Genomic DNA, 24,201 nt, shown 5'->3' with positions numbered 1-24,201 from the left:
TATATATATATATATATATATATACACACACACACACATACACACACACATATACATATATACATTTTATAATAGTACTAGTAATAATATTTGATGCATCTGGACGCAAAGTGTGTTATTGGCACAATAATCCTATATACACAAAATAAATATCCCTAGTTTCCTACACAACCAGATACAGGTTAAAGCTTGAGAAAACTTGCATACGCAAGTATGCAAACACAAACGTTTCTCGCTACACAAGCTGGATGTCACTTGCAAAAAACGATTCATAACGCAATACACACGCAAAATGCACATTGCATTCTCAGCACTTACGGACTAAATGCGGCATCTGCATAAACTGGCCAAATGTAGATTTGATCTTCTTGGCCTCACAGTAAAAAGTGATCAGTTAATTGAAAAAATTAAGTTATGTGGAACTGTCAAGTACACATAACTTAATTTAACTTAGTTTATTACTTAATAATTCTAAGGCAAATTCTTCCAAAAATGTTTTTAAGTTAAGTCAACTGATCACTTTTTACAGTGTTACCCAAATAACCTTTTCTTTTTTCATTTTTTTTAAAGCAGAGGGCTGAACCTAACGCTTTATTCGAGAAGGTGACGCTGCGACTGTCTCCAGTCCCCTCTCATCATGGGTTTATGCGTAATGAAGCAGAAGGGGACAGAGTTCAGAAGAAGTTCAGCTCACTGCTAATCATGCTTTCCTCGCATTCTGGCAATTGCAAACACTCTGAAGGCCCTGTCATTGTAAAACCCTTGAAACTACTGGTTCAAGCTGGCCTCTTATATAACCTTTTGCACTGAAGATCAATTCTTTGTCTAAAGGAAAATGAAATGTGCTGGAAATGCTCAGGAGGTTCCTTTGCCAAACTATAGTGTTTTGCCAAGCACATTTAGCCATATTTTGCTGCATTGCCGGGAACTTACCATATCAATTGCAAGTTTGACGCAAATAAATAACGTTTGCAAGCCGCCTTCTTTACACAAGGATGACCTCAGAGGAGAGACTTGGCTCCTCTATTGATTAGAAAGTTTTGTTCCGTAACACTGCGTCTTTTGTGGTTTAAGTTTATGTGTTTGATATGCATCTCAAGGATACAAGGCTTATATTTAACAGTGCATTCAAGTTTCAAATCAGGGACTAATCCTCTAATATGGCTTATTTCTGTTTTGGGACCAACCCAAAATGCTTATTGATATACCCTCCATAAAATCCAGATTTTTTTTATTTATTCTCTTTGTCATAGCTAACCCTTTGCAGAAAGGTTTCATCCCCAAATCTCCATTTGCACTGTGAGCGACAGAGTGAGTGAGCCCTTACATAACTAACCTCTTTATGTCCACTGTGAATGACAGTCGTGCCTTTGCCAACAGACAGGAATTTACTTGTTTTGTGTGTGTGTGTGTGTGTGTATGTGTGTGTGTGTAAGACTGCTGTAAGGACAGCATTTGTACCCCATGGAGGGAAAAAGCAGTTGATCAGTATCCAATTTTTCCTCTGTTATCATTTATTATATAATTTCTTAGATAATGTTATCTAAGACTACCAAAAATACGGTGCAACACAGGGCCTAATATTTTTGCCTCTAAATATTTTTCTCTGTAAACAAACAGATAAACAAATTCACAGTGGGAAAAAAAAAGGTACTTAACCTTCAAAAAATGTTGCCAATCAAACTCAAGAGGATAAATTAAACAATATATATAATGAGCCGTTTTATTTTTCCATTTATTTTGTTTTCACTATCCGTTCTCAAAATGTTTGCAATGTTGTACCTATTTGATCATTATTTGAAATGTAAATAATATTAAAGGGATAGTTCACTTTGAAATTAATTTTTGGTATGTTTTAGCTTACCTCAAGGGCATCCAAGATGTAGGTGTCTTTTTTTCCGCAGTAGTTTCAATTTTGATATTTTTAGGTCAAACCGTTCTTGTCTGTCAGTCATATAATGCAGGTCGATGGTCACTGTCTCAAAGAGCATGCACAGAGTCCAAATTAAAACAATTCCCCATCGTCCAAATTAAACAATTCCCCATTGTAAGTACACATTGATGGCCTAAGACACGAAACGAGCGGTTTGTGTGAGAAACCGAACAGTATTTATATCGTTTTTACCTCTTATACACAGCCATGTCCGAGTGATCTGATCTGACGTGTACGCAGACTGGTGCATAGATATATACACTAGATGTCGCCTTAAAGACATTCGTTCTAATGAACTGCCGTAGACAAGGCAACATCTAGTGTGTATATATCTATGCACCAGTCTGCGTACACGTCAGATCAGATCACTTCGACATGGCTGTGTATAAGTGGTAAAAACGATATAAATACTGTTCGGTTTCTCACACAAACCGCTCGTTTCGTGTCTTAGGCCATCAATGTGTACTTACAATGGGGAATTGTTTAATTTGGACGATGGGGAATTGTTTTAATTTGGACTCTGTGCATGCTCTTTGAGACAGTGACCATCGACCTGCATTATATGACTGACAGACAAGAACGGTTTGACCTAAAAATATCAAAATTGAAACTACTGCGGAAAAAAAGACACCTACATCTTGGATGCCCTTGAGGTAAGCTAAAACATACCAAAATTTAATTTCAAAGTGAACTATCCCTTTAATTAAAAAAAAATCATATTTACAGTAATATATAGGGTCCAACAGGGATAAAGGCGCACCGGGGTAAAAGGCGCATTTGACTTTATTCTCTTTTAAACCACTAGATGACACAAAAATTCAGCTCAGCACTTTTCTTAACAACCACTTTTAATGATGCACGTGGACATTTGGCTGATCCTTGACGTGATCGCGGACAGCAACGCAAAGTTGATTATGCACTAATTTGATCTAATATTTAATGCTTTTTAAAATGTTGTACATTTTGAGACAAATGTCTTGTTACAGTTTTTTTTCTTTTTTTTTTTCGCTTTGGTACTATTTTCACAAGTTAGGTGTACATTTTCAAAACTCTTAGTGCTAATATCACAACAGATCATCAAAAGTGCACTTTTTTCAAACATTTCATCATGTTTTCAGTTGTGTTAGTACAATACTCAAAATCACAAAGTATCCTTTTCACAACACAAAATAAGTGTTTCATCTACATAAATGTTTCATTCACAGTCACTGCCTTTCATAAAGCTCTTACTATCAAACTTTTGATTTGCATCTCTTCTTGTTCAGTTTAATACATGTGTCTATTATTTAATCCAACTGATCTTAATGGTTAATCAATGAATCATTTGGTACATCTATAGATTTCTATAGATATTGATTCAATACACAGTTTCTATAGAACTTGTTTGCAATTTATATGGATAACCAAATGTAATGAATTCTTTTTACATAAGTGATTTATAGATAATAACCACCATGATGTTCAAAGTGTGTGCACGCGCGTGTGTGTGTGTGTGTGTGTGTGTGAGAGAGAGAGAGAGAGAGAGAGAGAGAGAGAGAGAGAGAAAGATACAGAGAAATTTGCCATTTGTGCAAATACTGTAAAGCAGAATAGAGTATAAGGGAGAGGAAACTGTTTTATGACTGTAAAACATCAGATTGATCAGAGATGCATCAGTAGAAGGGAGACAGATGGCATCAAATACAGCATTTTACATTACAGTATGTATGCAATACTGTAAACAGATTACCATGGTAGAGACTGCCGAATTACTTCATCTGTAAAGGTCCACTACAGTATAGATTCAGTCAAATGGTATAGAGTGAAATCATTTACTGTATTGCCAGCAAACTCTGTTAGCACAGAACCTCATGGCTGTACTTCATCACACCTTTTGATAACACACTGGATAGATACTACAGTATTACAAACATTATGGATTCAATTACTTCTAATGTGGCAACTATAGCCTGCATTACTGTAATTATTTCAGCAACAACGGTGATTTGAAACATGTATCTTGCATTGTTTGCTGTTGAATGAACTGATTGTTAAAAGTACTAAATTGAAAGAAGATCATACTGTTGTGTTTCTGTGATTAAACCAAATGTTCTCATTACATATTACAATAATCTTGTGTTTGAAACAATGATTATGTGGACTGAAAAGTGTATAACTGTAATGAAAGCATGAGATCAGGTTTTGAAAGAATGACTAGCTGTGTTACAAGTGTGATCAGTCTGGATTTTCGTACTAAGAGTTTTGAAAATGGACACCTTACTTGTGAAAATAGTACCAAAGTGAATAAAAAAAAAACTGTAATAGTTTTTCAGGGAAATTTCAAGGTAATTAAAGCAAAAATATTTTTAATAACGGACGACTATGTAAAAGTATGGTATTTGGGGTAAAAGGCGCCCCTGCTGTCAGGGTGAAAGGCACAATAAATAACATTATAATAAACAGCTGGCTGACTTTTCCATTTGTTGACATGACATGGTCAGATTCAGATGGTAAGTATCATATATTAAGTTGGGAGATAATCACCATATTTATAATGAAACCATCATATTTAAAAATATAATAAAATATATGTATTGTTACTATTAAATATTCGTGGGATGTCATCCAATGCTTCAGAATGTTTACTTTTTTCAGATAATTTTGTTTCTGTATTTTTAAAATAAATGTATTTTAAAGACAGTACATTTATAACAAAAATGAATTCATTTATTTATCCCAAAAATGTTTTAATTGAAATTAAAAATATAATTTTAATACAGTGTATTGAATATCAATATCTTGAAGGAAATGTCTTTAATGCTCTATAATCATCAAAGTGTATTGAAAGGTGCCATTTCTCTTTGATATTTCACTGGTATCATTTCGTAATAATTGAAATTTCATAGAAAACCTTTTGTAACCTATAATATAATTTCTTAGATAACCTTGGAAAAAATTACTCCAGCAAATAAACTCTAGATGTATTTTACCTTAAATGAAACTAGCTGGAGCTGCAGTTGACCTAAAAGTGTTTTCCCCCAAGGGTTTGAATAGCATTGTAATACTATACTGTATGATGCCACAAGTCGTGGTAACACGAAACATAGCAGTGATGCCCTCCATTACATAAGCATCACAATGGATATATACATAAATAAAAAATAAGAAAACCACAGTATTTAAAAGGAAGTTAAGACATTGCTTATCTTTTTAGACTGGCTTAAGTTCATAACCCTTAATTACCCTGCAAGCTGTTGTTCAGAGGACTCCTGTTGCTATTGACAACATGAGAAAGTCTTTTTTCAGTGCTCTTTCTCTGTTAAAGATGACGGTTTAAATGTTAAAGAAAGAAGGGTGTGACTATGACTAAGTCCTGTAAAAATGGCTGTAATTAAATTCACTGATTCCAACGCTGCAATTAAGTTCTGATATGGAAAACTAAATATAACCTTAATAGAGACCTGCAACTCTGATCAGCTTCTCACAAGCCTGAGTCACTGCATTATAAGAGCAGTGTTGAAATGATCCTTCATTTAAATACTGAGCACTTTTGTTTAAAGTCACTGCATTATTTTTTAAGCACTGCACTTTTTTCTTAGTAAAGTTCTATACACTTGTTTCAGTAAAAGGACACGTTTAGTCGCTAACCAACAAAAATCGGACACTGTCACGAGATGTCAATGCATACTGTGTCAATCATCTTTAAACATTGCAAAGGCATAACTGGCACTATTGCAAGATCAGAGGAGATTGATGCAGTAATCAATTCACAAAGAGAAATAAAATCAAAATAGCTCAGTTTTGACAGAATTACCATGTGGAAACTATGACTAAACCTCCAGGCATCCATGTGTCATAATAACCACATAAAAAAATGGATTCTTGTTGATTTTTGACAATTTCATTTCCAGGACTTCATTATGACTTTTCCAGTCAGACTTTTAGAAATCATTTTATATGATTTGCAGTCTTGTTTATTTATTATTTATTATTTATAGATTCTAATACAGTATTTAATTGACTAGAAATGTAAGTATATACTAGAAATGCTTATATAAATATTTATATAATGTTTTTATAGCTATAATCATGTGATGCTACTGATCGATGAACCTGTGGTCTATGGCAAGCCGTTTTAGCTTAAATTGTACCCAGCGTTACTCGTCGTAATTGCATTTTTACTAGTAAGAATTCAATTAGAGAGCTCTACAATTCAATTCTTACTAGTAGCAATTACAATTAGAGAGCTCGCCAATTCAATTATTACTAGTAAGAATTACAATTATAGAGCCCTCTAATTCAATTATTACTAGTAACAATTACAATTACAGAGCTCTCTAATTCAATTCTTACTAGTAACAATTACAATTAGAGAGCTCTACAAATGAATTTTTACTAGTCGTATGTCTCCATTGATTTCCATTAATTTTTAGTTACGGAGCTCTACAATTGAATTGTTACTAGTAAAAATATTAATTAAAGATATGTATAATTGCAGAGCTCTGTAATTGAATTAAAGAGCTCTGCAATTACATTCTTACTAGTAACAACTGAATTAGAGAGCTCTCTAATTGGAATTGTTACTAGTAATAATTGGATTAGAGAGCTCTCTATTTAAATTGTTACTAGTAAGAATTGAATTAAAGAGCTCTGCAATTGCATTCTTACTAGTAAAAATGCAATTACGACGAGTAACGCTGGGTACAATTTAAGCTAAAACGGCTTGCCATAGTGGTCTTTTTATCTTAAGGTTTTTACTTCTGCATTTACTATTGCCACAGTTGCGTTCCTGGGGCAAAAACTATCAATTTCTTTCAGCCTGGCCTTCGCATGACTGTCAAATGTGAACTGAATCAGGATGTTGGCTGCATTCAAACAGAAAGTCGCTTAAAAGATAAGTGCGGATACACGTGCTATTGGAATTTGATCAGATCATTCCATCCAGCTCCTGAGGAAAACAAGCCCGAGCTGTTTGGATCTCACAGTGGTATGCATTTCCCACCATGCCGTTAGAAACATCGGCATAAGAAATCTGCTATTGCAATCTGAGAAAAATGTTTGCGATGCAAGTGGAAACCTCATGATCAAACTGTTTTACTCACCAGTAAAGGAGGCCAAGGAACAGCAAGAAAAGGCCCACAGACACTGAGAGTCCACTCGCCTCGACTCCAAACCATTTCAGAACGTCAACTAACGGCTGCATGATGAGACCTGTGACTCTCAGCTCACCGCTGGCTTTCTGCACACAGAGACGATGCCACACTCAATGCACTTAAGAGTTCAAAGTATTTGTTATCTACACACTGTAACATCACAATATGAAAGTGAGCTTACAATCCCCCAGATAAACAATTTTATCAGATCTTAATTAAAAAAAAAACAAGACAAGTAAATTCATATATAAGGTTGCACTTTATTTTTACAGTATGTGTACCTAAGAAAGTACTGGGTAATACAAGGTAACTACATGGGTTAAGGTTAGGATTAGGGTTGGTACAATTACTATTACAAGTACGTAGTATGTACGGGGAACTGACTGTAAAATAAAGTGCTACCTACCTGTCTTGTATAATGACAATTTAACATTCATTCATTAATTTATATATCCATATAAAGACATAACACACAAAGACACACCAAATAAAATCAAAATTATGTGAATTACACTGCTAACTGCATAAAGCAACATAGCTAATATTGCTTCAGTCTATATTTGCTTCTGCTAGCTAGCTAGCTGCTAGCTAACTAAACAAATAAAAACAAGAGATGAAAACACATTGTGATGATGTTCTTCCAAGTCAGTGTGGAGGTGCAGTAAATCTCCAAGGAAATGTAGCCTAAAAAGACAGAATTTTCCACAAGAGCTGTATACCTCCCAGAGCACACCAGCTTAATTTAAAGAATGCTTACATTCTGTTAATAATTACATCCTCTTAAAGTTTAACGCTGAAGTTCTTGCGAGCGTGGCTGACATTATATTATCAATAACTGTTAAACACCGAAAGGACTTCCACCATTTAAGGACTTCGACCAATGTGCAAAAGGGCCAAATATCACATGCGTACTGGTCAGACAGAGATAAGACATATAACAATAATTATCATGAGGAATATATTAAGCCGAATAACTGAAGTAAAAAGAGTATTAATGTGCATGATTTGTCATGATTGTCACATAAACAAAGAAAGAAAAAAAAACACATAAATATTGTGTTCGTCCATTTTTAAATTTTTTTCAAGGGTTGATTGCTTATTAAAATGTAGTGGCAACACTGTGTTACTATTGCTCCAATATAAAAAAATAAGAATAAGTTCAATGTCATGTCACATTTCCCCCGTTGTTTTGAAATCCGTACAGCAGTTACGTAAGATGACTGAGCAGCAGCGATCATGTTCTCTGCTAACAATCTTTGCGGTTTCTCGAGTCAATCTGGGGTGTCACAGTGTTATGAAAATATTAGGTGAACGCGATAATGAATGATATAAACAACGCGCTTACCCTGCGTTACCCAACAACCGCTTGCGATGACACGGAGGCGTTCTGGAACTTGTAGTTTTATCATACAGTTTTATGCGTCTGGGGAAAAAAACCCTACTATTTCCCACGCAATGGCTTGTGGTACTTGTAGTTTGCATCGATGACTAGTAAAATAGAAATGTACAGTTCTTTATTTAAACTAAATAAATTGTCAAGCAAGAAAAGTGAGCATGAAATTTAATGTTTAGTTATTATCCCCACATTTAATTGCTATTTTTCCTAAATATATTACTGAAAAATATACAATAACATACTATAAAATAATTTCATAAAACAGTTAATTCATATTGCGTCAGTTTATAGCCCGTTTGCCACAGATAGCTATATTTGGTTGACTTGCATTTTAAAATAGCCTATTGTTTTGTGTGGAAAACTTGCATGACCTCTTGAAGATCACTGTTTTGTTTTGTTCTAGCTGATCAATAACTCATTTCTGTATTAATCTATTTAATCCTTTATCAGTATTATTATTATTATTATTATTTAGCTTTAATAATAAACATACAAATATATGTTATACATAATTAGCTGGATGCATCCAGCTCATGTTACATTACAGCATTTACTGTCATAATACATTTTAAATCTATTCAAAATGAAATGCACATATTATGTAGGCATATTAAAAACGGATATATGGTTCCAGAAATCTCGAGAGTAATAAATGTTAAAGAGATTCTGGCTCAAGATTACATCTCTATAATCCCATTCTTATGGACTTTATTCTGCGCAATTATGTAATTCCAGTGACATCACTGGGCAATCACACAGTTCATAGCAGGCAGAATCATCCAACCTTGGTTACAATCAATATTTTGAATGCAATAATCAAATCTTACCGTTTTTTAATCATACACGTTATTTTTAATATAATAGTCGGACACCTAAAAATAGAGAAATATATTTTTACAACAATATCTGTCAATGTTTTTTAATAGTCTTTATTATTTATTTATTATTGTTGCAGTAGAAGCATTAAAAATAAAAATATATGGGTATGGTATCATACTAAGTAATTTTGGTACAATTATGGTAGCTTAATCTGTGAAAATTGAAATCCGTTTGGATGCATACTGTATCATTCATTCAGTACATCAAAGTACCACGGTATTAACATCTTATATCATTACTATACCACGTAATCATCAAAGTAAGGAATCAGTACATGTCATGTCAGTGGTATTTTGACAGAATTCGCTTTTTTTCAGAAGGGTAGGCTAATATAAACCCGATCGAGTAGATCGTCGTTTGATTTAGAGACCCTGTTCAACACGATCGCTTGTCTCGTCATTCGATTACAACGCAAAGTCGCTCCGTTCCACACTCGCTCGTTCCTCTCATTGCAACTTTTGCAGGCACTCACTCCACAGACATGATCACCAGCTGAAGCCAAGACCTGCAATTTGGCTCTCTTTTGGAGCCAAAACAGCATCGAGACCCGTGGAGTTAAGTTGCTGACATCCTTTTTTCATCACTCACCCGGGGCCGATTATTAAATAAAAATTCTGGATGTGATTTTTCAACCTTTTATCCTTTTTCTCTCCCCGATGAACTGGGTTAGTAATGCAGGAGACAGCAGCGATTCTGTCCGCGGCTCAAGATGGCAGATTTTTATTGAGTTGTGAACAGTGCTGTCGCTTCATTTTTTGCCATGAATAACAGTAATCCTTGCACCGATGGCCCCTGTATACGAAGGTAAGATCTACTCCCTTTACGAGGGTGAAATTAATGTCAGACCTGCACATAATTGACTAACATTATTCACTCTCTCTGCAGAGAGACCATCGGGTCTGAGGTTTATTACCTTGTGTCAGAGAGAATGATTTTGTTAAATTATCATTATTTATCAAACCTTATATTTATGTACTAGTTGTTGAATTCGTCCAGGATTATTGTGGATTAAGACTAACATGCATTTGAAACCGCGAACCTCCCTCTGTTTCATTGTGCAGTGCTGTCTCTTCACCTAATGTTTATTCTTAGAGGCTATCATTACAAAATATCACGGTTTTATAATAGATGGCTTTGTTTTCTGTATGTTCATACCATGTAAAATAGATAATTGATCTATTTTGTTAATATACGAAACTGAAAGGGAAAAGTGGATATGGAGCAAACAGGCAGTATGATTGTAAATTAGTATTTACATCTTGGATTTGCACTTACTCTTTTCTTATTTTACTATTATGTGACTTGTTATGGTATTGATAATGCACAGTATGGGTTGTAATGGTTTTAGACTAACTAATACACTGCAGTGTTATGGTGACTAATCCTTGGGCAGGAATGCTTTATAAATAATAGGAGGGATATAGTGCATCCTTAGCATACTTTTTACTTTTTTTAAATAATTTTTTTGTTCGCAGCGAGAGGTGAAATCGATTTACCAACAGCCTAAAAAGCTGTTTTTGTTCTCCAGAGAGTATCCCGAGGTCACTTACAGGGTTAGTTCACCTCGAAAATGAATTCTGTCATCATTTACTCACCTAAACCTCTTTGACTTTCTTTTTTTCCCGTGGAGATTTTAGATCGAATGTTAGTGACCGACAGCATTAGTCATTATTTACTTTCATTGTATATGCAAACAAAGATGAAATGAAAGTGAATAGGGATTGAGACTGACAGATGTCTGGTCATACAGGTTTGGAATGTCATGAGGACTGTCTGAGTATGAGAGAATTTACATTTTTGTCTGAAATCTGTGTGCTACCTACCTAGACAACATTTTTGAGGATCATAGGTGCATCTGTAGCTTTTTGGGGCATTATACTATTGGTGCCTTCCGAGTCTGTGCTTAAAAATACTGTCGGTAGTCAGTTCACTATAGGCTCTGCCTGTGGTTGAGTTTGGTTTCAGAATCAGATTGAGAATGAATCCTATTCCGTCTGGTTTTAGCTCATAATTTGGACAAAGATGAAGCCGTGCATCTGTACGACAGTGCCCTGAAAATGTCAGAGGTGCCATGCCACCCTTTAGACAGCATAAGGATTGCGTTTATCCTCTTCAATTTTTCAATATTTCTGATTGATTACCCATGCTCCCTCTGCTGGTGATAGCAACCACTCCCACCCCTCTCACCTGAATTTTTTTTTTGTAATCAGTGTCTGTCTTTTAGATTATTTGCACAAAATGAATAAGCAATACTTTTTCATATTTGCCCTAAGAACTATGCAGTTAAAGCAAGTGGGAAGACATGTAAACTTTTACTCAACAACTTTCTCAATTGATTAGATTTTACTTGACTCATGAGATGGATGGATGGATAGATAGATACTGCAGATGGATGGATGCTGAAATAGATACATCTTGTGGGATTGTAACATTTTAAGACCCTGAAGGTAACCTTATGGGACATCTGAAGACCCTCGAGGTTTGGCTCAGCCTTCATGTTACTTTAGAGGTTTGTTCTGGCGGCTGTATAAACAGCATCTCTTATGGGAATGTTCACCATGATCCCAAACAAAACCAAGTGAGCTCATTTAAGAAACAATCTGTGGGACTTTAACCTCATTGTTTAGTCAAACAGTGATGCTCATATGGTGTAAAGAGAGATTTGCCATTTGGAAGTATAGTTGATGTAGAAAAGACATTGATCTGGTGGTTTCTCTTTCTCTGCTCTTGCTTATTATAGATGCATGCACTTAACAATGGAAATGTGGTGCAGCATCACACGTTTCCTTTACTGTCCATATGTCTTGTGTGATATTATGAATGTCATTATGTAGTTTTTATACTTCAGATGGCTAGTTGTGTGGTTTCCTTTGATGTTTGTCATTCTGTGTTTCACTGGGGTTGTTTTCATTGAGTTACAAAAGAGAAATTTTACCTCATTACCTTACAAACACCTAATAATTGCTATTTGTTGCTTCTTGTGGTTTGTGCAACCAGTCCAATTTAATGGTAATAGTTTGAGTGTATGTGAGGATGCATTAAAACTAGATAAAATGTCTGTTCATGCTTGTTTAGCATTTATTTACAGATTCCTCTGCTCATCTCATGGCTGTCAGATGCGAGTATTGTTCCGCTAAGGCACATGCGCGCGCGCTGCATTGAGCTCTTTTCAAAAAGCAGGAGTAAAAGACCTTTCAGTTTGTGAATAAATATCTGTTACTGCTCCAGTTTAGGGTACAGACTGTCCGTGGAGACGTTTGTAATGCCAGGCCATAGTGAGAGCTCTTTGTTGTTGCCTTTTCCCCTGCACTGATGTGTCTTTGTGGAGCGCTGTGGTGCAGGCTCAACGCTCTGGCCCCAGATTACTCTTCCGTATGGGACTGAGCCAGAGGAGTCTTGGCTCCTGGCCTCGTAACCCACACTGACATGTTGATAAATGCCTGATGTGAGGACCAGGACAACCTGTCTCTACGGCAGAAGGAAGCAAATGTTTAGCTTTGGAAATCTACAGACGGAAAAAGACACCTTGAGTCAGGCCTGGGCTTTTTCGATTTCTTTTTTCTCTTTATGTTTAGGGGTCATGTGAGGTGATTATTAATATTATTTGCATCATGCTTAGTCTTTAAAGGAATGGTTTATTAAAAATAAAAACTCTCCTTATTTATTCCCCCTCATGCTGTATGAATTTCTTTCTTTTCTGGAACACCAAAGCTGCACTATACTGTACAACACAAATATATACGGTTCAAAAGTTTGAGCAAGGATTTGACCAAAAATGACAAATCATTTTGGTTATTTGAAACTTTTTATTAATTAAACAATCCTAAAAAAAATGTAGGCCTATTACGGTTTCCAGAAAAATATTAAGCACCACAACACATCTTCACATCTTGTGAACACAAGAGACTTAAAGCATAAGAATGTTACCGACCCTAAACTTTTGAATGTAGTATATAGTTACAAGAAACTTCCAATCCAAATGGCTTCTGCATTATATTCCGTGTCCTCTGAAACCAATCTTTTAAAGACCCAGTATAATGGTCTTTATTGTCTAAACCATGTGATTAGTTTCTTTTAGATGATCTCTGCCAACTGTTTTTGCTTTTAGACCTTTAGAAACCTTCTTGGTTCCCCTGAGTTCGAGTTCGCTCCGCCATCTCCACTTGACGACTTGTCTGCTCTGCATCCCGATACATTTCATAAAACAACTGTTCTAACGTGTCTTTCTGTTTTGGTGTAGTTGATTGATTGTCCACAACTGATCTTAACCCATGCCCAAGGTCCAAGGTCTTTGCCAGTTAAGAATTGCAGGAAAATCCATAAGTTTGGAGGTCATTACCCCTGACTGAGTTTACATTGTTGGCCCCATTGATCAAGAGGAAGTGCTTCTTTGCAAGGACACTGACGCATTGTCACAACAGTCTCCCTTTGGCAGACGGACAAATGCCTGGTTCTCATAGCCCTCCACGTTTGAAAACCACAATGGCTGTCCAGGTCATTGGTCACTCTTAGAACTGGATGTTTCTAGTGCATTATACTCCTTACAGGACTTTTTGCCTCACCGTGGGTCAATGAATGAACCGCAGTCTTACTGAATGTGATTATGCTGTCCACATCTTGTGCTCCTTTGAAGCCTGAGGGACATTTGAGCTCTCAGAACCTCAGTGGGGAAATGGCTCACAGGTGTGCTCTGGTGCCCAAGGGAGCGGAATTCTGGGATATGGGGGTTGGTTAGTTAATGGGGTCTGTCCTACTGACAGAAACCAAAAGTGTAGGGGAAAACGGGGCTTTGTGTTATTGACCAGGGTGAGCTCATTAATTTTTTTATATAGGTATTTGCTTTGCTTTGTATGTGAAGTGTATTAGAAACTGAAATGTACAATATCAATGCATTGACAGAATCTAAATTGTATGCACTTGTGAATGTATGATTTTAGAGATGTACTAATCTTTGATTTATCAATAGAAAGACATTGTTAATGCCAAACTTATTTGTAAATGAAATCAAGATAGGACTATTAAAAGTAAAGTCATTTGCGCTCATTTGTGAATGGCTGTAATTATTTTCAAAGCTCAACATGTATGAAATATAAACACAGTGGATGTTTTGGTATTAGATGTTTCTCTCATGAACTGATTTATGTGGGTGCTGTCACAGGGATTTTGACCTCTAGAAGTCTCGCAGGATGAAACCGTTAAAATTTCAAATTAAGTAAACGGCTTTAAATATGATGGCTTTAAATATTGAATTAATCTCTTTTATTATAAACACAATAAAAACAAACGTTGAATTCTATTAGTTCAATATTCTATAAACTTCAGAGGATTCGTAAACATCTGCATATCTCTGAAGCTGTTCATTTGTAAAAGTGTTTACATTTCAGATGCTATCAATATGCTGATATTGTATGTTTTATTGTCTATGCAAACATATGAAAGTGCTTGTTTGCTAGAGTTGGGATCAGTGGATAATTATTATAACTATTTTTCATTCTTCGTTCTGACAGTGTTATCTTAGTATTATTTATATACTGTATGTATTTCAATTTAGTTAATAATAGTATTTATTAATATTTTAAATTGTATTTACATTTTTTCAGTTTTCATTTTAGTTTTGTTTCTGTCATTAGTTTTTGTATTAGTTGTTTAATATTTCTGTTGATTTTTATTTTAGTAATTTTAAACTTATTCTATTTCAGTTCTCTTTTTCGTTTAAGTTTTTCATCTTATTTATTTATTGTATTTTTTTGAGCTTCATTTCAATTAATTAATTCACTTTTTTTGGGGTCGTAAACCCTGAAATTAATTGCAATTATTTCATTCTATTGAAGGCCTAGTTTTTAACAGTAGAAATAAACAAATCTGCATATTGTTTTGTGGTTAAAAAATCTTTCTCATCACTTTTAGCTTGTTCACTGATGGTTTTATGACACTGGTCTCTCTGGAACTATATCTATACATTATATTTAGTGTAAAGAAATAAATTAGAATTCATGTTTTTTCTTCAGGTTTATAAATCCAACTGTACTTTAATAATGGGAAGACAAAGATACACAACATTAGGTTTACTTAATATTTCTTATTTTTAAATTTGAATAATTGCTCTGGTTTTTGAGCAATGCATTTAATTGTGCAATAATAGCATCGATTTCTTAAGAATGCAAGTTGTCTATAATATCATGCTTAAGTTTCACATGATATAAATAGGTTTTTAGGTGACACTTGTTGTATTTATATAAGTACTGCGTAATATTAATTAACTGTACTTACTATAGAGTTAGGGTTTGGTTTAAGGTTAGTTACATGTAATTATGCAATTATGTAATTATGCATCATTTACTGCTATAGGATGTACATGTAATAACATGTAATTACATTACCTTAAAATAAAGTATTACCAGTTTTTATACATGGAAATATTTAGTTGCCTCGCAAAGGGATCATCATCACATTGCATTGCTCTCTCTCTTCAAGTTCTTGTTTGTACGTCGTACGTCCCTCTTGGGCATCACAGCACATGACCTGCAGGCTGCATAATGGGATTTTATGATTTCATAATTAGCCTGTTTGCTGTGCTCATGTTGACTTGCGTAATAATTTGTTATGCAACTCCCAGTTTAAATGACTAATTTGTGGTTCTCTGTTTGTGAAAGTTTTGGCATGACTGGCAACGATTAGGCCGCTATAAAGTTTGAGGGGGAGAGATGGCAGCGACGTTAGCCTGCGAGCTCTCGCCACATGCGCTCCGCTGAGGTGAGTTCAGCATGCATAAACAGAAGGATCCAGCTGCAAGCCTCTATGTTTGTTTCGTGGTGCAGGCGTCAGGTATGATGCAGCACCAAGGGCATTTTCAGACAATGCTGAGTGTCATACCTTTCTACACCCACACTTATCCTGCAGCACCGATGCATTCTGGGATATGTGGCGTGTTTACACGGTAAACAAAAGGTTTGCATTTAGTTGCCAGGCTTTGTCAACATACGGTCGCTTTGTGAGGTAAACAAGCAGCAGTGAAAATGCAAAAGTAAACAGAGGGATAGGACAAGGAAATCACGCATATAAGACATTGGTATTTTTTGTTTCAAAACATCACAAACTTATAGGAGCCGCGGAATAAAATAAAATAAAAGGTAAATGCAACTTTATATTTCACAGTTCTGACTTTATATCTCACAATTAGGAGAAATAGAAGAAAATTGAGAATTGTGAGATATAATATAATATATATAAGTCAGCAATTGCGAGAAGAAAGAAGTCACGCTTGTTTCCACCGTGGAGTAAAAGAAAAGGTAAAAAAAAAAGAATCGCACAAATCTGACTTATTTTTATATAAGTAAAGTCCAGATTGTAAGATATATATCCTCAATCACGGAAAAAGTCTGAATTATTTTTTTTTCCGTGGCTTCAATACAAACGGGCCTGTTTTGACTCATTCTGCCAGGTCTGGTGGATGTGCTTTTTTTTTTTTTTTTTTTTTAAGGGTGGGGGTCCAACTGGCATGTTTCCTTTGATCAGATATGAGAGGATCAGTTCACGCTGGGGTCTCTCCCGGCTGCATTCTTCCACCAACAAAGGGAAATGAAAGGGGGGCTTTTTTTCACAGCCGCTGGGTTTGCGGGGCTGTAATCACATGGCAATTACTCCTTCATGAAGGGCACCATTCATTTCGCCTTCACACCTATGGTTACCGGCACCAGGGTTCATATCACCAGCCACTTACTGATGGAATTCAGCTGCTTTTGTACAATGCAGACCTCCTTATTCATATGGATACGTCTACTTTCATCCGGCTACATTTGAAAACAGCGTTTTTGTTTCAAAAGCGCTCTCCGTCCACACTAGCGTTTATCCAAAAGTTGCTGAGATGATCCCAAAAGACCAGACATAATAAAGTTCACAAGCTATTCTTCTGGCACGACCATTTCATTAGCAAAATATCCCTCCACTCAATGGTACATCCAGGTCACACTTAAAATCGCTATTGCATGGTCTAAAACGCATTTTGAGTACATTTTCTGTAATATGAATATTGTACAAAGTAACATTTATTTTTAACAACTCTATGAAAGTGAATAGCAGGCACATGCCAGCATAACCATAGGTATCTATGGATACAATATGCCTCAGATGACTAAACAAGCGTCATGGTTTTCGAATACCTCTGTTTTCAAAGACAACACTACAATGCAAAAATGGCGTCTCAATGTGGACAGACGGCCAGAATGTAGAGATAAAGATTAGTGATTAATTATCCATTTAAAAGAAGATTAATTATCCAGATTAATGTTGACGTAGCCTATATATCAAGTGGTTGATGACATGGACATCTTTGGTTTTCTGCCAACATATTTAATTTGAGCTGTAAGGACAGTACATGGAGATAAAACATGGTTTTGTAGTCTCCTGTGCCGGTTTTTGTAATGTGGGTTATGTGGGTTACTGTGCATGAGCATACATGGATGAAACCGAGGGTTGAATTGGCATACAATGCATTCATTGGTCTTTCAGTATGTTCTCCCCCTCCCTTTTCTGCCCATGCCATGCCAGCTTGCTGAAAGCACATTGTCTATGCCCTATATAATCTCATTGTTGTCGAGAAGCCCCCAAGACTTAGGCCACTTGGCATGGCGAGGCTTGGCCTGCTTTATTTGGGTTTATGTACAGTCCGAACTTGATGTGACAGACAGATTAACTTTACCCATAAATATGTCATAGTTAGCACCTAAATAAATAAACACTTGCATAAAGATGCTCATGTTTCAATCGTTACATTTATTAGGGTTGGTATTGATCGTCAGCCACTCTCCTACGTGGAAACTCAGTGATCTGTAGTGTCAAAGTGAGTGGAAGTGTTTTATTATAAATGATAGTTGGTGATGTTCAGCATTATGCAAATGAGCAGCGAGTTATGCCACAACTACCAATGGTAGTACAGACAGTGATGCGCACTGACAATTTTTATTTTTTATTTGTAAGGAATTTATATTATTGACTGGTACTCATAAATACAGAAAAATCATTATATCAATACGTATATTTCCTTTATTAAAAGTTTTTCAAAACAATTGAAGAAATGTATATATCAGATTTTAAAATGAATGTTTTTACACTGTACATTATAATTATAATGTTTTGAAGCCTAAATGTACTTGTAGCATACATTTATTTGACATTTTAATGTTTTAACCACTTTTTTTATTGTTGCATATTTTAAAATGGACTATTTTTGTATTTATATTATTTATTTAAATTACTTTTTTAAACAAAATGGGATAGATTTATAAAGAAATAAATCTATCCCATTTGTTTAAAAAAGTAAAAAAAAAAAAATTATATATATAATAAATATATATATATATATATATATATATATATATATATATATATATATATATATATATATATATATATAGTAAATATATATAGTAAATATGAAACATTAAAAAGTGGTTAAAACATTCAAATAAATATATGCTTTTTGGCTTTTTTCCCTCTTGTATTGATATAGATAGTGAGGACAACATCAGTAAATGTTGCTTGCTGGTTTCGAATTGGCATTGCCCAGCCCACACGAGAATGTACGTCTCCGTCTTCCTTTTAACCGTTTCTTAAAGCTTACATAGTCAGGAGAATAGAGAAGAGCCCTGAGAGAGATGTTGTCAATAAAGAAGTCTCTTCACTACAGGCCTCTTCAAAATGGTCACTTCCCACCCTCTCATTCTCATGTTTAATGCCTCACGTACTGGCAGTGCTGCAGGTAACACTCTGCACACACACACACAGTCATTGTGGGGTTTGGCCGTCCAGCCCGACTGTGGGCTCTTCACAGATGGCTGCAGGTAGCGTGACACGCTTGGCTGATAACCAAAGGACTTCAAAGCCCCAGACAGCCAGAACAGAGCTGGGAGAGTCTGCCCCATTTTTTGATGTGCGCCTGGAGGAGAGAGAAAGGGACACTGGCGCCCCGACAGACCAGAGCGCTCTTAAGAGCCGGAGACGAACGGCCCCATTGCCCCTTAATGAGCTCTGCTCGAAAACCCATCACGCTCACTCACAGGTCTTCTTTGTCAAGAAAGCTTGATCAGTAAAGGGTAGACTCTAGTCAACCAAGCAAAGCTCTGATTGGCAACTATTTTAAACTAATCTTGACTTCTAAGAGATCCATTTTTGCAGTTTTTTTCTCTTTAATTGAAAGTTCTCTTTGAATTTTCAGCAAAGGGAAGGTTGTAAAAGAGTGTAAAATGCATAGTTCAACCAAAATATGAAAATTCTGTCATTTACTCAGCTTCATGTCATTCCAAACCTGTATGATTTTCTTTTTTATGTGGAACACATAAGAAGATATAAAATGTCTGTTTTTGTCCATGAAATGAATGTCAGTGCAGGTCATCCTATAAATTCAGTATTTAGTCGTGTCATATTCATACATTAAAGTCAGTTTTGCTTTAATGCCATTTTAGCTGATGAAAATAATGTTTTAGTTGACAAGAAACCAAATATTGAGACATTTTGTATAGGACTTTAGCAGAATAATTTATATACTGTTAAAGGTTTGGTGTCAGAAAGATTTGAATAATGTTTTAGAAAGATTTTCTTTTGCTCATCAAGGCTGCATTTATTTGACCAGAAATACAGTAAAACTGTTTTCTGTTTTTAATATATTTTAAAGTGTAATTTATTCTTGTGAGGGCAAATTTTCTGCTTAATTATTCCAGTCTTCAGTGTCACATGATCCTTCAGAAATCATTCTAATATGCTGATTTGGTGCTCAAAAACATTTCTTATTATTATCAATGCTGCAAACAGTTCTGCTAGATATATTTGTGAAAATGATATTTTTTGAGTAGAAAGTTCAAAGGAACAGCATTTTTTAGGAAATGGAAACCTTTTGCAACATTGTAAATGTGTTTATGCTCACTTTTGATCAATTTAAAATGTTCTTGCTGAATAAATGTATTATTTTTTAAACAGTATTGCAGATGTATTAACATGAATGTGTTTTTAACAGTAGAGTAAAGGTTGTTTTACAATAAAAAAAAAGCTGTAATCAGAAAAAAAACCTTTTTATTCATCTTCGAGTTAGAGAGCATGAAAGATGCGCTTTGGGCCGCTGGTGCGTGACGTATATATGGATTTCACTCTATACACTCTCATTGACCGCACTTTGAACTGGCCTATCGTTCAACACACACCCGAGAGAGAGAGCAAAAGGGAGGCTGATGATAGATGCGGTATCTTCCGTGCTCTCTATCTTCTCCTCTGCTGGGGTGCATCTTGCAGGGCCGATATCTTGGAGGTTAATAATTGAAAGGTTGCTGGTGGGTTGATGGCCGGGTGTAGTTGTGCGTAGGCTGTAACCTTTGTGTGTGAGAGAGACGCCCTCCCCTTTTTTTTTTAAGATCAATGACACATGCGAGCCTGCCCTCCCCTCTTGTGTATCCCATGACCGGTCAGGGTAGATTGACGCTCCCAGAGCCTCTAGAAAATCTCAGTCTCCTTCCTCACTCTGTCTCCAAGAAAGGCCAAGCGCTGACCTTTTGCTATGAAAGCATGGCCTTTGTCGTTTCTGGGATTGTTGTTTTTACCTCGAAAACTTTATGACCGTGAACAAGAGTGCGAAGGAGAACGAGGTCGAGGTCTACGCAATGGATGGTAGCTGATACAACTGTGGATGAGCGTCAACACTGGGACTCGTTCCCTTGTGGGCTCTGGATCCTGTTTATTTGAGGCTGGACACCTTCTTTCATGTGCTTTGAAAGTCTGTGTTGTCTTTGGTGCCATGGACTGCCTGAATGATTGCAGGCTTCTCTCTTTGAGATGTACAACACCAGAATGTCTCAATCTGTGAATCCCTTTGGGACGGTGCTTCGGGGACGTCATAACCTCTAACTCGACTCAGAGACAAGACAAGCCCGTCAATAATGTATATGTCCCCTTTCTACTTTCAGTATGAATGTGAGTCACATGTTGTGGTGTGTGTGTGTATATAACAGAGCGCCTGTCATGTTTAAAGTAGGACCTTAAGGGGCCGGAACACTTAGAATTCAGCTTTGACATTAAAAAAAGAAGACAAGAATGAGGAAACTGAATGTTGTGAAATGTTAGTTTGGAGACTTTTTCTTTTCATTTTCTATTTAACTTTTTTTGGCCCAATATATTGGTGCCATATCAGTTATCATCTGGTATTAGAAATTAACATTTATTTTAATGTATTGTCTAAATTTAAATCGTACATGCTCATTTGCCCTTTTTATACATTTAGATGATCTGTTCCATCATCTAATACTCGAAGTTTATCTTTAAAAACACTTTTAATTTAATAAATGCAATCTTTAGCAAATCTCAGAGTGAATATCCATTGCTTAGTTATATTGTAAATGATAATGTTGTGATGCCTAAATCAACTTTTTATTTGTATTTATTTAGAGCGTAAGTTTGTATTAGTTACAACAATAACATCACTTTTATCAGCATTTTAATATCAGAAAAAGTCTGCATGAACATTCTTTTTGTGTTCTGCTGAAGAAAGTCTGGAATGACATGAGGGTGAGTAAATGATGACTGAATGTTAATTTTTGGATGGACTATCCCTTTAAGGTGTGTGTTTTGTGAGGGGCAGTTTGGCACTATGGCCTGAAATGTCTCATGTGGCTGACACTGCTAAGACCATGTGCCTGAACTCTTGCATTTGAGAGGGGAGGATACGTACATACACACACACACACACTATAGTTCCATGCCGAAGAGAAAGCAGGGAGCGGGTGGGTTGAATGCTTATCACAATCAGACACATGGACAGTGTATGTGTGTGTGTATGTGCTTGTCAGACCTTCACTGGTGTCAGCGTTGATCCGTTCCTACAGCACTGCTCCATGCCAGCCAGGCAGCGCTCAAAAAACAAACAAAAATTGCTTTGGAAATCACTTTATGGCTTGCCATTGGCTGCCGTGAAAACTGATCGGGTCTGACTGGTTCCTTAGCACTTCGGTATGATCTGATCCTGAGAGACTCCCCAGCTCAGATATGTTTTAATGTGTGTTTGTTAATGTGTGTCTGAGAATCTCAGAAGGATACGCCTCCATGTGTTTGCCCATGCATGAAACAAATGACACAGCCATATTCTCGGTAATGGATTCCACAGCACTAGGGCCACCCAAATAATGTATGCAATGTGCAACACAAGGAAGATATGGCACAAAACATTCTTTATTGTGTGTTCTGTCTTTGTTGTTTGTTTCATTTCGTATTCCATGCATATTTTCAGCAATGAAATGTGGGTTTCCTGGTCAGCTAATCGGTCTTACAGAACATTAGATTTCAATTTTAGAAGCTTTCCATCCATCCATTCTCCAAAATGCTTATCCTTTGTAGGGTCGTGGATATTGTACTTATCTGTGTCTGTCCAAACTTAAAAATATGTATGTGTGCTACTTTATGTATGATTTTTTTTAGATCATGTTGGATTTAAACAAGATTAGTGCTGAACGGTCATCTGGTTTTGTGTGACTGGTTTTCATCAGCCAAGGATCAGGTATTTAGGGGCTTTCTCATTTTCAGGCTCTTAGTTTATGGGCAGAGCATGTTGTTTGTTTGGATCTGACTAAGTACATTGTTCTTTTACAAGTTGAGTCACATGACTCTAATTAAGCTGTGAGTCAGAGAAGGTTCAGTCTCAAACGGTTATTTAAATTGAATCAAGACACTTTCTTCAACCAGCTCATGGCCCATATCATGGTTCAACAGATTTATACAACAGATTTATACAAAAAATTAAAAAATCCATTAAAAAGGAGTTAATTAAGGATTTTTTGGTAGAAGTGTATTTGACTGATTTTAATACTTTTAAAAATGATTATAGAAATAGATGAGGAGAAGAATAGAGGACAAAAAGTTGGGGACAACGCAGAGAGGTTCAAACAGTTCAAAAGTCTGTCAAATTTAACCTTACAATACTCTTAATGAGTAATGAAAACGATATTAAGAGATGCAATTAAAAAATAATGCTATTATGATTTATGCCTTAACTGAATGATTGTTAAAAATAAATATATATGGGGGAAATCAATAAATATGCATGTTTATTCAGCTCTTTTGAAGGTAATTAAAGAAAAACATGTAAAAGCTATTAAAAATTCTCTGGCTTTTATCATTTTGATTAGTTTTTGTATAAAGGTCATAAAGGCAATACAAAATTATGGCCCATGTATAAACTCATTAATCATCTTTTAGCTAAACCTAATTAATTTGCCTAGTCAGACTCTGATGGAGTCACGGATTACATTATTTTAAAACGTATTGTTCACTGTGCGTGTTCCTGTTTTGTTCTTTTGTTCTGTCCAGGACTGTAATTTCATTCTTGCCTCCCCAGAAAATGTCAACCCATTCAGTAATCAGATTACTCATAGTTTATGGCTTTTGCCGAGGTATTAATATGTTGTATATGTTGTTCACTTATCACTACCGTCAGTGGCTGGCAGGACTCCAGGCTTTGTTTATGGAGCTCTCAGCACCGCTGGTCTACAGAACATCATTTGTGACTCAAAGTCAACATGAAACGGCAACTCCGCAAACCATTTAACTTCTGTAATGTGACGTATGATGAATGAAAAAAAACTTTATTCATATCCATCCTTGATATGTGGTTAAAAAAGAAACAAGAGGGCTTGGTAACACTATATTTTACAGTGTCCTTGTTGCATGTTATTACTAAATTAATAACTATAAATGATGTAATGAATAATTGACGACGGGCTATTGAATTATTCGAAAAATAATGCACACCTTAGGTGGTAATGCGGTCATGAAGCAAAGCGGAGCTGTTCCACCTCGGGTGTGCATTGTTTTTCAATAATTCATCTGCC

General features: G+C 35.8%; 2 protein-coding genes and 1 long non-coding RNA gene across 3 annotated transcripts in view; 2 read left to right on the top strand and 1 right to left on the bottom strand.

The window, feature by feature from the left end:
• tbxas1 (thromboxane A synthase 1 (platelet)) overlaps positions 1-7,173 on the bottom strand; it is a 69,976-nt gene extending 62,803 nt beyond the window's left edge. Inside the window, exon 1 of the mRNA XM_082182795.1 lies at positions 7,015-7,173. Within this exon, the coding sequence (XP_082038921.1) occupies positions 7,015-7,115 (101 nt within the window). The 5' untranslated portion in view covers positions 7,116-7,173. The remainder of the gene's footprint in view (positions 1-7,014) is intronic.
• Positions 1-24,201, top strand: part of LOC309508267 — a 224,346-nt gene that overhangs the window by 62,010 nt on the left and 138,135 nt on the right. The window lies entirely within an intron of this gene.
• hipk2 (homeodomain interacting protein kinase 2) overlaps positions 9,783-24,201 on the top strand; it is a 96,327-nt gene continuing 81,908 nt past the window's right edge. Inside the window, exon 1 of the mRNA XM_082181594.1 lies at positions 9,783-10,144. Coding sequence (XP_082037720.1) covers positions 10,126-10,144 — 19 coding nt within the window. The 5' untranslated portion in view covers positions 9,783-10,125. The remainder of the gene's footprint in view (positions 10,145-24,201) is intronic.

This window comes from Leuciscus leuciscus, assembly GCF_965113295.1.
Source record: "Leuciscus leuciscus genome assembly, chromosome: 10".
Taxonomy (NCBI): domain Eukaryota; kingdom Metazoa; phylum Chordata; class Actinopteri; order Cypriniformes; family Leuciscidae; genus Leuciscus; species Leuciscus leuciscus.
Note: the sequence above shows the minus strand (reverse complement) of the source record. Positions and strands in the feature narration are given on the sequence as shown.